General features: G+C 36.3%; 1 protein-coding gene across 11 annotated transcripts in view; it reads left to right on the top strand.

The window, feature by feature from the left end:
- SYNE2 (spectrin repeat containing nuclear envelope protein 2) overlaps positions 1-14,922 on the top strand; it is a 276,441-nt gene that overhangs the window by 183,573 nt on the left and 77,946 nt on the right. For all 11 annotated transcript variants that reach the window (XM_058162907.1, XM_058162909.1, XM_058162908.1 and 8 more), the window contains 10 exons: positions 262-471; positions 1,084-1,185; positions 2,562-2,681; positions 4,525-4,719; positions 6,702-6,863; positions 7,358-7,489; positions 8,428-8,624; positions 9,766-9,898; positions 11,344-11,526; positions 12,614-12,757. In XM_058162907.1, coding sequence (XP_058018890.1) covers positions 262-471; positions 1,084-1,185; positions 2,562-2,681; positions 4,525-4,719; positions 6,702-6,863; positions 7,358-7,489; positions 8,428-8,624; positions 9,766-9,898; positions 11,344-11,526; positions 12,614-12,757 — 1,578 coding nt within the window. The remainder of the gene's footprint in view (positions 1-261; positions 472-1,083; positions 1,186-2,561; positions 2,682-4,524; positions 4,720-6,701; positions 6,864-7,357; positions 7,490-8,427; positions 8,625-9,765; positions 9,899-11,343; positions 11,527-12,613; positions 12,758-14,922) is intronic.

Below are 14,922 nucleotides of genomic sequence, written 5' to 3'. Positions count from 1 at the left end.
AACAGATGGCAATCAGTGCAGATCTTTCTATACAGATATTACATACTGGTCCCTGTAGCTTATTTGCAATTTCAAGAGCATGTCAAAGATGTTCAAGAAGAACACCATGGAGTATTTTCTCAAGAGGGCAAGAGATATAGTATACGAATGCCCAAGTCTCATGCTGATATTGAAACTTCTCTCTTGAAAGAAACAAATGGATATCAATGGAGTCTACAAAAGCCATATTTACTTGCCTATCTCACCTACAATCTGTTTCAGACTCTTTCTGCAGAGCTACAGAAACTTCACACAGATATTGGAGATAAGAAGGACGATCTTCTGAAGTCCATCACTTCCGCCGGTGGGAATTCTGAGAGATTCTCCCAGTGTCTTAGCAACTTGCAGGCATGGCTCCAATTGACCCAAACAGCTGCTGCTTCTAGAAGCGAGTCTATGAAAACTGAAATGGACCATTATATCAGTTATCAGGTATCACACGGTTAAATTTTCATTTCAATTTTTAAAATCTATTAAAAACCAAAAAGACATGCTTCATCCTTTTTCAGTTGAAATGTTAGTGATCTCATATCAATTCACATGTGATCAGATTTACAGAAACCTCTAATTCCTTGTGCCTAATTATTACCTAGAGTTTTGTAATTAGATAGAGTAGTCCTGTTTTACAGTCATAAGCATAATCTTTGTATTATACTCTTGCATGAATATCCCAAAAGAGCACAATTTCCTATATATACATGTATTCAGGTATAAGCACATGCTTACATAAAGCTTTTACCCACAAAGAAGCTTATCTAAGACCTGTGCTTGCAAATGTAATGCAAACCATATCACCTTTATAGATGATTTAATCTTTGATCTCCATAATGAGAAGCAATTTATGATTACAAAACTGGACTACACTGAGAGTGTAATTCTAATACACTCCATTTATAAAAAGACTCTTTTTCTCCCCTTCACCAAATGTATATACATAAAGAATGATACTGATTAAACAAGCCATTTGAATTGCAGCTTCATTATCCCTTAATTTTGCATAATGCATTTCTGGATTCATATTGGATTTTTTATTTTTTGTTACAGAATGAAATCAGGCACTTGTATGATGCGTTGATTGAGAAAAAATCCTCATTGCAACAATTTTTCAGTGAAATGAGTGGGCATAATATTTCTAAGCAATTCCAGGTAATTAAAATGAGACATGAAAATCAGGTGTAATTAGGTACCCAGCATTTTAACTAAATTCTTTTATTTTGCTTTTAATCTCCCAAAAATCAAATATAGTTTCTCACTGTGAATTATTTGTATATTTATTTATTACTAAATGTTTGTCTTACTTCTGTCAGTAATCTTTAATGGTGCTAATTAATGGTATTTACAACTAACTGATTTGCTAGTTTATAACACATTTCAACTGTGCTTATGGCATTGCTGAAAACATCTAATTGGATTTTAAATATTCTATTAAGTAAAGCATGTCATATCAACTTGGTACTTGGCTTTTTAAGTTTTTAAATTTTGATTTAAGATGTTATAGCTGTAAAAAATATTGTTGAGAAATCTTAAAATATCAGTGAATGCTAAAATTCTGAGCCCTAAAAAGTTATCTATTGCCCTGTGTTACTGCCAGTGCCTATGGTATCCTCTGATGAAGGTATAATTGCTTGTTTAACTTTCCCAATATTAATATATGCTAACATGGAATCAGATCATGCATATAGAATCTCCAGTAAAATATATTTAAAACTTAATCTTACATTATTATTTTCTCTCTACCATCCCTTTTATGTTATTTACTACCGCTGATAAAATATAGATACATTATTATCAGGGTATAGGCAACTTGTATTTTGTGTTACAGAAGAAAAAAGGAATCTAATGTCAATTTTTTCCTATGCTGTAAAATCTAATTTGTCCTAAATTTTCATTAGACTAATAAAAAGGCCTCAAGTTTTTAAGTTACAATTGACAATTGAGTTTCTGATAATCAAGTCAGATGACTAGTGTCAATAAGATTATAGTCAGACAGAAGTATTAAACATTGAGAAGACAGCATTCTTGGAGATATTGCAAAACTTGCAGAAGTGCAAAAAAACAACAACCAACCAACAAAAAAAAAACAACCACCCTAAATGTCATTAATTCATTCCCCCTCCTCCAACACACACACACAACAATTCACAGAAAACTAAGTACATACGTTCACAAAATGCTGGAATTGTTTGGAAGAATGGACTTGACTATTTTAGAAGAAAGCACAATTAGCTAGAATGTCAAATAACTGCATTCCGTACCGCAACACTTATTTGCAGATCTCATTTGTAACTCATTGTTATAATGTTCCTGAGATAAACAAATCCTCACTCCAATTATGCCAATTTATTTGGAGTGTACATTTCTTTTAGTTAGACCAGTCCCTTTTTCTACTTAACGAGCGGTAGTTTTATTCTGTTACTTGATAGATATAATTCAGAAAATTGTCAGATCTTTTCTCTGCCTCAGAAATATCACTGCTATTAAAAAGACTAGCCTAATTCTGAATCATTTCATATCTCATTCAGCTGATGGATGTCTTTGAATCGGAACTGCAAAATTTCGAGACACAGGCAGCTAAACTAAGAGATCATGGAGAAAGAGTTCATTTGCCAGTTGCTGTAACCCACGACGTGAATAAACTAGAGGTAAACATGCTGAATAACAAAAGGACACAAGAACTGAACAAAATGAAATACAACTGATCTGAGCATGTTGAGGTTGAGGTTAATTGGGGGAAAAGGCAAGGGCACAAAATAGAATAGCTAGAAATGAATGTGAGAAAATACATGATGGTCAAATACAGGTAGTCCTCAACTTACAACCACAACTGAGTCCAACATTGCTATGTTGCTATGTGTTCTGCCCCACTCAACCACCCCCCAGAAGACACACGAGCTGACTGTATTTGCCAGCAATTTATTCTTGCTACAGCTATCAGCTCTGGCAACGAACCTGCGATTGCCTGCCAAGTCCTCCTTGCTGCTCCTTGTTGCTGGAGCAATCCAGAGTTCAGAAGTAAACAGAAGTCCGAAAAACCAATTCCTGAGTCTTGCAATAAAGCAGCTGAAGTTTCCAAAAGTCAGTTTTTGTCCGTCACGGAGCCCAAAGGCAGCTCCACCCACTTTTATACCCTGTGGGGTATGGCTCTGTGACTCAGCACTCCCTGGGCCGGCCCCTTCCTTTTGCTGAGCACACTTCACTCCGCATCGCTGCCTTGCATCTAGCCACGACTGATCCTCCTCAGCTGGCTCTTGGGGCGTTGCCAGGGGGAAGGAGGGGTCAGGGGAAAGAGGCCATGTCAGCTCCTCTTCCTCCACCTGGCTTGCCTCTGGAATCTGGAGCGGAGCCAGAGAGGAAGTTTCTGCAGAGGGAAGCCCTGTCGCCTCTTCCCACTCACTCTCCAAGTCAATCTCTGCCAGGAAGCCCGGCTCAGGGCCCACAGACACAACACTATGTGAGAAATTTGTTAAGTGAGTTTTGCTCCATCTTATGATCTTTTTTGCCACGTTTGTTAAGTGAATCAGTGCAGTGGTTAAATTAGTAACATTGTTGTTAAGTGAATCTGGCTTTCCCATTGACTTTGCTTGTCAGAAGGTCACAAAATCATGATCACATGATCCCGAGACATTGCAACCATCATAAATATGAATCAGTTGTCAAGCATCTGAACATAAATCACATGACCATGTGGATGCTGCAATAGTCCTAAGTGTGAAAAACAGTCACAAGTCCCTTTTTTTCAATGCCATTGTAACTTTGAATGGTCATTAAATCAACTGTTGTAAGTCAAGGACTACCTGTACAGCATATAGAAGAGGGGTTGGCAATTTCCTTCTACATAGAGTCCAAAGACCATTCCACTGCCACCACTTCCAAAGTACTTACTGCTGATGGAGCCCTCCCCAAAATGTTCACCCAAAGAGACAGCATGTGCTTTCTCTTTCATGTGCCAGATAAGCATATATTTTGGGAAGAACTTGGGCTAGATGATTGTGGGTAGCAGACCATATCTGATCCATCAGCCATAGATTGCTGCCATTGAACTAGAATGTGAAATATGGCAATTTTTCCCAGAAAGCAAATAACTAAATGGCCTATTTAAATTCTGGAAGTGATCTAACAATTGATGACTTTAAAGCCACATCAGCTAGTTCGGTGAGATCTAGATGGATACTGTAATTTGATGAGGAAGATATAATATAGAAACTTAAATACAATCCTGAACTGCATCCAGAGAAGAATGGATTTGGAAATGCAATGCTTAGCTTAGCCAATCAAAATGTGTAGATTTGTAATGTATATTTGTCAAAATATGCAGTTAAACTCTGATTGCTGGTCAGCCTTGTAATATAAAAATGCATTCTAGAAGGGTAATAATATTAATACTTCGTGGTATCATGAAGGTTATTGACTTTGAGATGCTACAAGTATCTCTGTATTATAACTGTCTCATAAATTATTCTAACCAGAATTTAATTTGATTTCTAGGAGGTGTTGGATGACCTCTGGGAGTTCCTAAGAGTCAAACAGAAGGAACTAAGTTCTTCATTCATTAAGGAACAACAGTGTGAAACTTTGTTACAAGGATTTGCAGAGCTCATAGATCTTGGGGAAAAGAAGCTTGTTTCAAAGCTGAAAATTACCAGTCGGTCTGATTTAGATTTACATTTGCAAAATCATAAGGTATAAACATCTGCTTAAATTACACTTGAAAGATATTTTCCATACCAAGAAATCATCGATGGATTTCTATTATGTTCACAAAACACACAATGAATAAACACATGATGGATTAATGTGATTTTATTTATTTAAAACAGTTATATAGTCATCCACTTTATAGCAAATTCTGATTGACTCCCAATCCTAATGCTAAGACTGTAACAGATTTCCCACCATACACTGAACCACAAACTATAGTTTTACTCTACTCTAGCCTTGTGTGAACCCAGCCAGTGAAATCATGACAACACTGAGATTCATTGCTTAATTTTATCATATGTTCAGGCATGCATGCATAGATTCATTCATTGGTTAGAAAGAAATGGCCTCACTCCAGAGCTTCAGGCAGTGATTCTCTTAATAAGTGCATTACATTAGCTTTTGCAATATTACCATTGAATGAAAAATAACAACTTGCATTTAACTAGCAAAAAAAGATCTCTGCCTGGAGGAAGGTTGCTAGTTTCTCTCATCTTGAGGTGAATGGTGCAGTAGATTACTGAAACTAAACTGACACTGCTTAGATGACATTGTTTGGGGAGAAAAACAGGGAATATTCATTTGTTTTATGTTTATTTTTCACCTAGAGCTTTTAATGTAGTCTCATCACAAATGAGCAGAGGTAATTTTATAGGAAGAGGAGGGGTTGTTGCTGTTATGTGTAATCATAACATCTATCCCGGGTTATAATTACTTTGCTGAAAATAAAATATAGCCTTGGTAATGAAGATGAAAATTTATAGACTGCCCAGTAGAACATTTGAATAAACACAGGTTGATTCCTTCTTAATTTCTCTGAATGTAAACTTAGGGGAAATAGTTACTTCTATTTGGCATCAAATTAAGAAGGCTGTAATTGTTTGCATATTGCATATGGAAATGCCTCTTATTTAAAATATTAAGAAAAGTATAGTTTGATTATTTGACTGAATAATTACTTTTGAGATTCATATGTGTGTGTGTATATTGGCCAAGTGTGATTGGACACACAAGGAATTTGTCTTGGTGCATATGCTCTCAGTGTACATAAAAGAAAAGATACCTTCATCAAGGTACAACACTTACAACACTTAATGATAGTCAGAGGGTACAAATTTAACACTTAATGATACAACACTTAATGATAATCATAAGCTACAAATAAGCAATCAGGAGATTTCATTTTGGATTCAATTGGATAAAGAAATAAAGCTCTTTACACAGATGAGATATAACTAGCTTTGTTCCAAATCAGATTATGATTTAAATTCAACTACGTTACCAGAATAACACTATCAGTTCTACCATAAGGTCCAATTCTTATATGTCCTCCACTCTTATCCAGATGTCTTGCACCAATTTATCCATCAGTTTCTTTCTTCCCTAGATTTTGGGGTATATGCCAATGACTAGGATAAGGGAAGCAAGGTATTTGAAGCAGAAAATGGCCATATAAAGATGAATAATAAAATAAATAAACATAATTTTAGCATTGATTCAAATCTCAGTAGTTTGGGAAAAGTGATCTAAAAAGATCCCTTTTGAGGGAATATCTTAAGTTTTCCCACTTTCCTAGGATTTGGTTATTTTTGCATCTGCAAGCCCAGCAATTTTCTATTTATTTAGGGAATGACCAACAACTTACATATTTTTGTAATATTTAACATATGAAGAATATTGGGATTCTTAGTTGAGTTGCAACAAATACCATTATTTACCATTTTGCCATTTTTAATGCTGTTAAAATATAGATCACTGTGTATTTGTTATATTTGTTGTTGATAAAATTTCAAAAAAATGAAAGAGGATGGTTTTTTGTATTATTGAAACATCCAGAGCAGGCGCATGTAGCAGAAATATTTTAACTTTATTTATGCTCTTAAAAGACAAGTGTGTTCTTTTTGAATAATTATTTTGTGAATATAATTATCTGTACTTATGTTCCTTTTCTTTTTTGAACATAGAGCTTTTTCTGTAAACTGAATGGCCATATGCTTCTTGTACAAAAAGTGGCAGCTTCAATATTACAAAACAGGGAGAAATACTGGAAGGATATGGTAGAGAAGAGCAAATCATTGGAAGAACAAGCTATTCAACAAGGAACCCATTTGGAAAAGGTTTTACAGGTCAGAGAGTAAAATAAAATGTGACATAGGTTCAGACAAGTCTGTTACACTCAGCTTCTAACCCAGAAGTTGAGTGAGAGTACATTAATTTAATTTTAGTTAATTTTCTGTACAGTTGGAATTTATCCAAACTCAAAACTGGTTTGATACTGCTACAGCACATAACTTTGGACTGATTCAGCAGGGCTCTTTTTATATCTCAATAAATGATTAAATTAAAATACTTTTGTACTTGCATACCCATTAAATAATCTACCATGTTGAGATTCAAGGTCATATTGTAATAGATGAATAAAATACATTTGTTTATGTTGGATACAACATGTTTCCCAATTCGGCACCTTTACAAAGTATCAGACCATAACTCCCATCACCTAGCCAGTATAAATTTGTATAGGCCTACTGTTTGGAAGAAACTGATTAAAGAAAATTATTTTACACAACCAGTTTACTACTGGTTTTGGGAGCTACTAACAACTCTCTTTATCTTACAGGACTGGATGGCATTTGATGAGAACTACGTTTCATTCTTCCAAAAGCTGGAGGCAATTTCACCCACGGTGCCTTTTGTGGCTTTAGTGGAAGAGACAGAAGAAAGAGTAATGGAAAGGACCCAGCTCCTCCAGGTATTGACTTAAACCTAGGTTGTGTAACTTCCATTGTAACTATGGCCATTATTGAACAAAACGCTGTATAAAAACTAATACTTGAATAATGTTTCCCCTATTTGTAATTAAGGAATTGAAGGTTAAACACATCTTTAGAAACTTTACTTTGTCATTTCATGTAGTTCCATTTAAGAAGGACATTGACGAGATAGAATACGTCTTGTGGATTGCATCAAGATGATTAGGTGCTAAAAGGAATGGTTAGATATGTTTGGCCTGAAGAGAAGACTTTTGGAAGACATGTTAGTTGTCTTCTAATTTCTGAAGTGTTGTCATGTGACAAATGGTACAGAGTTGTTAAAGACGGCAAGACAAAAGGGGTTTAAGCAACAACAAAGTAGAATTTAGTTGGACATCAGGACAAATTTTGTGACAGAGAGAACTGTTCAACAGTGGAATAGAGTGGCATAGGAAGCTATAGTTTCAGGTAGAGGTTTTTAAACTGTGTCTAGATGGTATAATATAATTCTGCACTGGGCCGTAGGGTGGATTAGAGGCTCTCCAAAGTCTTACATTCTTTGATCCACAGGAAACATGACACTCTTCACACCAGTTAGGCATTAAGTCAGAAGACAGTAGATGTAAAACAATTAACTTGAGAGAAAGAAACAAGCCAGCAAACATGTACAAAAGTATGAAATTAAGAAAGTGGGAAAAAATCTAAATAGAATAAAATAAAGAGATATGGGAAAGATCCTATTTTTTCCCAATTAATTGCTCGTGCAAAAAAAAATCATTGCAATTATAAAATGCGTTGACTGCCAAATTTGATCAAATGAACACTAATGATAAATAGATTTGTCTTTTTGTGTGAGATTGAAGGGAAATAAATTAGTAATAATGTGATCTGTTACTTTTCATTTATAATTTTATATAATTTCTTTGTTGTTTTTCAGGAAATCCAAAAGAACCTTGAAGGGGAACAGGCTAGATATTATGAAATAGTGAAAGAAGGGAAGAATTTGACAGAACTTCTGAGCTGCCCTGAAGTGCAATCCAAGATTGAGAAGCTAGAAAGTCAGTGGGCATCTTTTTCCCAAAGAGTTGACCATGAACTACAAAGACTTGAGACATTGCACAAACTCTTGTCCAGGTAGGATTTACGTTTGCTTGCTTTTGAAAGTCAGCTTCCCTCATCTCGTACTCTCAATAGATGTAGTTCACATAATCCGCTAGCAATCATGTTCAAAATCTGAAAATGACAAGTTGGGAAAGTCGACCATTTCTAAAGGTAAAAGGTAAAGGTTCCCCTCGCACATACGTGCTAGTCATTGCCGACTCTAAGGGGTGGTGGTCATCTCCGTTTCAAAGCCGAAGAGCCAGCGCTGTCGGAAGACATCTCCGTGGTTATGTGGCCAGCATGACTCAACGCCAAAGGCGCATGGAACGCTGTTGAAAACAAACAAAACCCACTTAATAATAAATACATTAAATAAATGATAAATATAAAATGTCTACCAAGCACCTAATAACATCAAGATTCGTACTTAGCTGGCCCCTAATTTTGGAGGGGAAGAGCTTCCTAAAGGTGAGATGAATTAGGGCTTGTCATATATTCGGGGGGAGATCAATTAGGGCTTATCATATATCGGAGGGGAGATCAATCCAGACAAAAGGAGCAACCACCAAAAAGGGACAGTTCCTAAGTCCCATAGGATGACAACATTTAAAAGACACAACATGGAGCATGCCTTTCCTGTGGTAATATGTTCTTGGCAGAAGGCAATCCATCAAGTAATCTAACTTTATGCCATGTGGAGCTTTATAAGTAATAAGCAGTGTCTTAAATCTTACCCAGAAGCCTATCAGAAGACAATGCACTTGTGGAGTACAGTGTTATATAGACTTAAAGACGAAACTACCCATAACTAGGCGAACTGAAGCTTTCAGATCGCAATAGCCCAGTGAGAAGGCTATCAAGGTGAATAACCATAACCAGGATTGGGTGCAACTGGCATACAAGAATATCTGAACATCTGTTAACATATAGCATATGGAAAACTGATTTTTTTTCTTTCAAAAAACAAACAAACAGCAAGAGGAGAAATAACTGAAATTATCTAAAGAGTGTGAGAGAGTAGACATTTTATATTTTCATTGCTCTCATGTAGGATGCTCATTGCTGATTATTATTTGCCTTATAAGCCTATTACCAGTCAGAAACATGGTGGTTTGAGGGATCTGTAATGACTTATTGATCCTAGTTCCTGATTGTTTTAATTTTTTTCCTGAAGTTACAACAAAGACTCAAAGGAGCTCAATGTCTGGTTGGAATCTGCTCAGCAAAATGTGAACTATTGGAAGGAGCAGTCTCTCAATGCATCTCAGGACCAGAATACTGTCAGGAACCATATTCAAAGTTTGCTTGTAAGTTAGTGTTTATGTAGACTAATGTAAAAATACAAGGACAGTCTTGCCATTTAATCTTGTACATTGCCTCCAATACAGGCCTACCATTTCTCTAGAGAGCTCAGTGCCTTTTAGTCAAGTATGTTTGTTTTTTATTTTAAGTTTTGTTGCTAACAGCCACTAATAAACATATAGCATTCTCCATATATTTTCTAATGCTACTTTGTGAAGTCATTTTCAACCCCATTATACAATAAAATCTCTGGTCACGAACGCTTCTGATCACTACCAAATCGGGTTCACAAAATTTTTGAATCTGGCCACAAACACATACTCGGGTGGTGATCAAATATGGCCACAGCTGATTTCCCCTTCCGCACCATTTTTTTTGTAAGCACCAATCAACAGCGACCTCATGTGGCCGCTGCATTAATTTTGGTTAGGTTCGGGTCATGACCAAATTGAGTTTAAAACGAATATTGACTTAATGTAATATTTGAATGTAGCCTCAAAGTCCTATTTACTGAGTCAAACCTTCTATATTTTTCTCCAGACCACCCTCCCCTGCCATTACCTTTAGAGATAGCAGGCAGATTCTCTTTTATGTAGCTGGTTGTGTCATTCACAACCAGCATATGGGAATGAATTATATTGTAATCTATCCAGACAAGAATCATTTATGAATTTAATGGCTAAGTATAATTACTGTTGGAAGATAATAACTAGAACCAATAGCTATTTTATATAAGATTGCAAAGAACAATTTATCCTCTCATCTTTTATAGCTCTTACATTTTTATGTTTTAGCCCTCATTCTTGCAATTATCTTTGACTTTGTCATCTGAATGAATTTTTCATCTCGCTTCCATTTGGTCCCTACTATCATTAGTCACCTATCTGTCCAGAGAGCAGACAAAAATATAATATGTAAATGGCAAATGTCAATACAGAAAGTTTGAACCTGGGTCTAATTGACCTAAGTGTACTTTTCCATCTAAACCTTCAGTACTGTTTTTGGGTAAAATGTAAAATATAAAGAGTAAACCATGTTGAGCAAAGGTTTGGACTTTGGCCTCCTCAGTCTATTCCCAGCTCTGTCCAGGATACCTAAGTAATGCTTGGCTTATTCTTTAAAAAGTGGGAGGGGGGGAAACAATATTTTATCTTGATTTAAAATGGTTTCATAATTTAATATAATTAACAAGCTTTTTTAACGCAATATGTTCAAGCATACCATATTTGGTATGGTATGTTTCACAAAAATGGAACAACTTGCCTGCAGAAGTTGTGAATGCTCCAACACTGGAAATTTTTAAGAAGATAACCATTTGTCTGAAGTGGTGTAGGGTTTCCTGCCTGGGCAGGGGGTTAGACTAGAAGACCTCCAAGGTCCTTTCCAACTCTGTTGTTGTTGTTGTTGTTGTTGTTGTTATCATATTTTTTTATTTTGTATGTTTCTTCAGGAATTCTCTAAAGAAGTTGATGATAAATCTTCCTTGAAATCTTCCGTCATAAGTACCGGAAATCAGCTGTTGCTTATTAAGGAATCTGATGATGCAAAGTTGCGCTCAGCTTTGGCAGAGTATGAGCAGAGATGGACCGACCTGGTTGTACAATTACCAGGCATCCAAGAGAAGTTTCACCAGGTAAAAAGTAATTCATCAGCAAAGCTACTAGGCATGAACAACTTTGAAGACTGCCATAGTTACTAATTGCATACTGCAGAACGTTACATAGATCTGCCTTTTCTCTGTTTAAAAAAATCTTATCTGTCTCCTTTATCTATGGTGAATCCATCATTCCGAATTATTAAATATTACTTACCTTTGTTGCCGTTCTTGCTTATAATACTGATTACAAGCATTTGTATAAAACTCAAGGATGTTGATTCACAATTGTCCACTAAAAAGTTTGACTGAAATTGCTCAATACTGTTCTTTATCTTTGACTTGTAATCGCAAATGTCTCAGCAGTTTAAAACATACTAGACAACCCATAACCCCCTCAATAATAATTTCAGAGATATTTCCTTACCAGATTTTTCAACCTCTTCAATGATAGACTGCCTGCACTGGAAAAGTTCTTAAAAATTCTGGAAGATATTCAGAGATGTATCTGCCTTGAAAATAGCCCATTTTGAATGGTATTGCATAGTCAAACATCAGGAGCTGAACAGCAGGGAATGTTTTATGACACTTTGCATTGTGTCGTAAAATGTTTTATGATAATTTTATGTCATAAAATATTTTACAAAATTTGCCCAATTTCAATTTCATGGGAGTCACGGGTTCTGGGTTTTAGAGACATTATGTAAATTAATCCATGACCCTTGTTTCAGAAATTGTTGCCCTATGGTGCACTGTTTTGCCCAGTTAAAGATTACAGACAGGAGAGTTTAGCATATGATTCCTGTATAGTTATGGGTGAAGAAGGTAAGCTGATGACACGTGCATCATGATGTGAATGACATCAGCTATTGGAATCTATAACCAAGGAGCTCTTGGTTGCTTTTTAGAACTTCCTACTTCTCCCACAATTATGAAAAATGCCCATTTAGAAAACCACAAAAATGCGTAGCACAATTTGTCACGTATCTACCAAGTAACTAATGAAAAAGATTCCATAGTAAAATACTTCTAATTTGAATATTCTGTACTTATCTTTAAATATCTTAGAAAATACATTAGATTTTGTTCCTTTAAAAGTAAGTATAATGGTATAATTTTCTAACAGCTCCAGATGGCAAAATTGCCATCTTATGAAGCCATCACAGAACTGAATGCCTGGATGAATTGCATAGATCAGCAAAGAAGAGATGAGGTTGTAATTGATTTGCAAAGTTCTGCCAGCTTGAAAGACCTTCTTAGGAGGTACAAGGTAAGTGAGACACTATAAGTTCATGATGTCTAGAAATGGTTTCATTTCCTTTGGGCAGAAAATAAAATAACATAAATCCAAATAAGGGCTCATACTATGTGGTCTGTTTGAGTCAACTGAGATCAAGAGAAAGTGAACTCGAATAATATTCCCTATATCTTCTTTCTTTCTATCTATCTATCTATCTATCTATCTATCTATCTATCTATCTATCTATCTATCTATCTATCTATCTATCTATCATCTATCTATCGATCTGTCAGCTATCATCCATCCATCTATCCTAATATTGTCTACTTCATCTTATTTTCTCCTTACTTATCATCCTACCACACTGGGTGTCCAGACAGCAATTAGCAGGTTCTGTCAGATTTATCTCTATGAGTTTGTGGGAAGATGAGATATTAATATTCGTATGTCAAATATTTATTCATTCCCAAGATAGATTGATATATACAGTAGATAAAATCAGGCTTCTAAATATCTGGAATATCTATGCAATGTTTTTTTCTAGAGTTTTCTTTCCACTTCTAGAGATCTATTATACAGTTATCTAAGGTAAGAAAGGGGCCAATACATCTGTCAAAATGTTGTCAGGTTTTTTTTTCCCCCACTGAAGGCTTTTCAGCTTTTCGTTTTGTCTATATGACCAAATGTTTTTTTTCCCCTTTTGGAGATTTTCTGTGTTTAATTCACTAATATTATCATGCAAATAAAGCTAGACAAGTAGTGCTAAACCTATCACACTATTATTTGTCAGTGTCTTTGTTGTTGTTGTTGTTAGTTGTGAAGTCCTGTCTAACCCATCGCGACCCCATGGACAAAGTTCCTCCAGGCCTTCCTGTCCTCTACCATCCTCTGGAGTCTATTTAAACTCATGTCTACTGCTTCAGTGACTCCATCCAGCCACCTCATTCTCTGTCGTCCCATTCTTCGTTTGCCCTCAATCTTTCCCAGCATTAGGCTCTTCTCCAGTGAGTCCTTCCTTCACATTAGGTGGCCAAAGTATTTCAGTTTCATCTTCAGGATCTGGCCTTCTAAAGAGCAGTCAGGGTTGATCTCCTCTAGAACTGACTTGTTTGTTCGCCTTGCAGTCCAAGGGACTCGCAGGACTCTTCTTCAGCACCAGAGTTCAAAGGCCTCGATTCTTTGGCACTCAGCCTTTCTTATGATCCAACCTTCATAGCCATACATTGCAACTGGGAAAACCATAGCCTTGACTATATGCACTTTTGTTGGCAGGGTGATGACTCTGCTTTTTAGTATGCTGTTTAGATTTGCCATAGCTTTCCTTCCCAGGAGCAAGCGTCTTTTAATTTCTTGGCTGCAGGCCCCATCTGCTGTGAACTTGGAGCCCAGGAAAATAAAATCTGTCACTACCTCCATTTCTTCCCCATCTATCTGCCAGGAATTTAGAGGGCTGGATGCCATGATTTTAGATTTCTTAATTTTGAGTTTCAAGCCAACTTTTGCACTCTCCTCCTTCACCCGCATCAAGAGGCTCTTTAGTTCCTCTTCGCTTTCTGCCCTTAGAGTGGTATCATCTGCATATCTGAGGTTGTTGATATTTCTCCCGGCAATCTTAATTCCAATTTTTGATTCATCTAGCCCCGCCTTTCTCATGATGTACTCTGCATATAAATTAAATAGACAGGGTGATAGTATACAGCCTTGCCAGACTCCTTTCCCAATTTTGAACCAATCAGTTGTTCCATGTCCATTTCTCACTGTTGCTTCTTGACCCGCATACAGGTTTCTCAAGAGACAAATGAGATGGTCTGGTACTCCCATCTCTTTAAGAACTTGCCACAATTTGTTGTGATCCACACAATCAAAGGCTTTAGCATAGTCAATGAAGCAGAAGTAGATGTTTTTCTGGAACTCCCTAGCTTTCTCCATGATCCAGCGTATGTTGGCAATTTCATCGCTAGTTCCTCTGCCTCTACGAAATCCTGCCTGTACTTCTGGTAGTTCTCGCTCCACATACTGCTGGAGCCTAGCTTGTAGGATTTTAAGCATAACCTTACTAGCATGTGAAATGAGTGCAATGGTGCGATAGTTTGAACATTCTTTGGCATTGCCTTTCTTTGGAATTGGAATGTAAACTGACCTTTTCCAATCCTGTGGCCATTGTTGAGTTTTCCAAATTTGCTGGCAAATTGGGT

This window comes from Ahaetulla prasina, chromosome 1 (assembly GCF_028640845.1).
Source record: "Ahaetulla prasina isolate Xishuangbanna chromosome 1, ASM2864084v1, whole genome shotgun sequence".
NCBI classification, from domain to species: Eukaryota; Metazoa; Chordata; class Lepidosauria; order Squamata; family Colubridae; genus Ahaetulla; species Ahaetulla prasina.
Note: the sequence above shows the minus strand (reverse complement) of the source record. Positions and strands in the feature narration are given on the sequence as shown.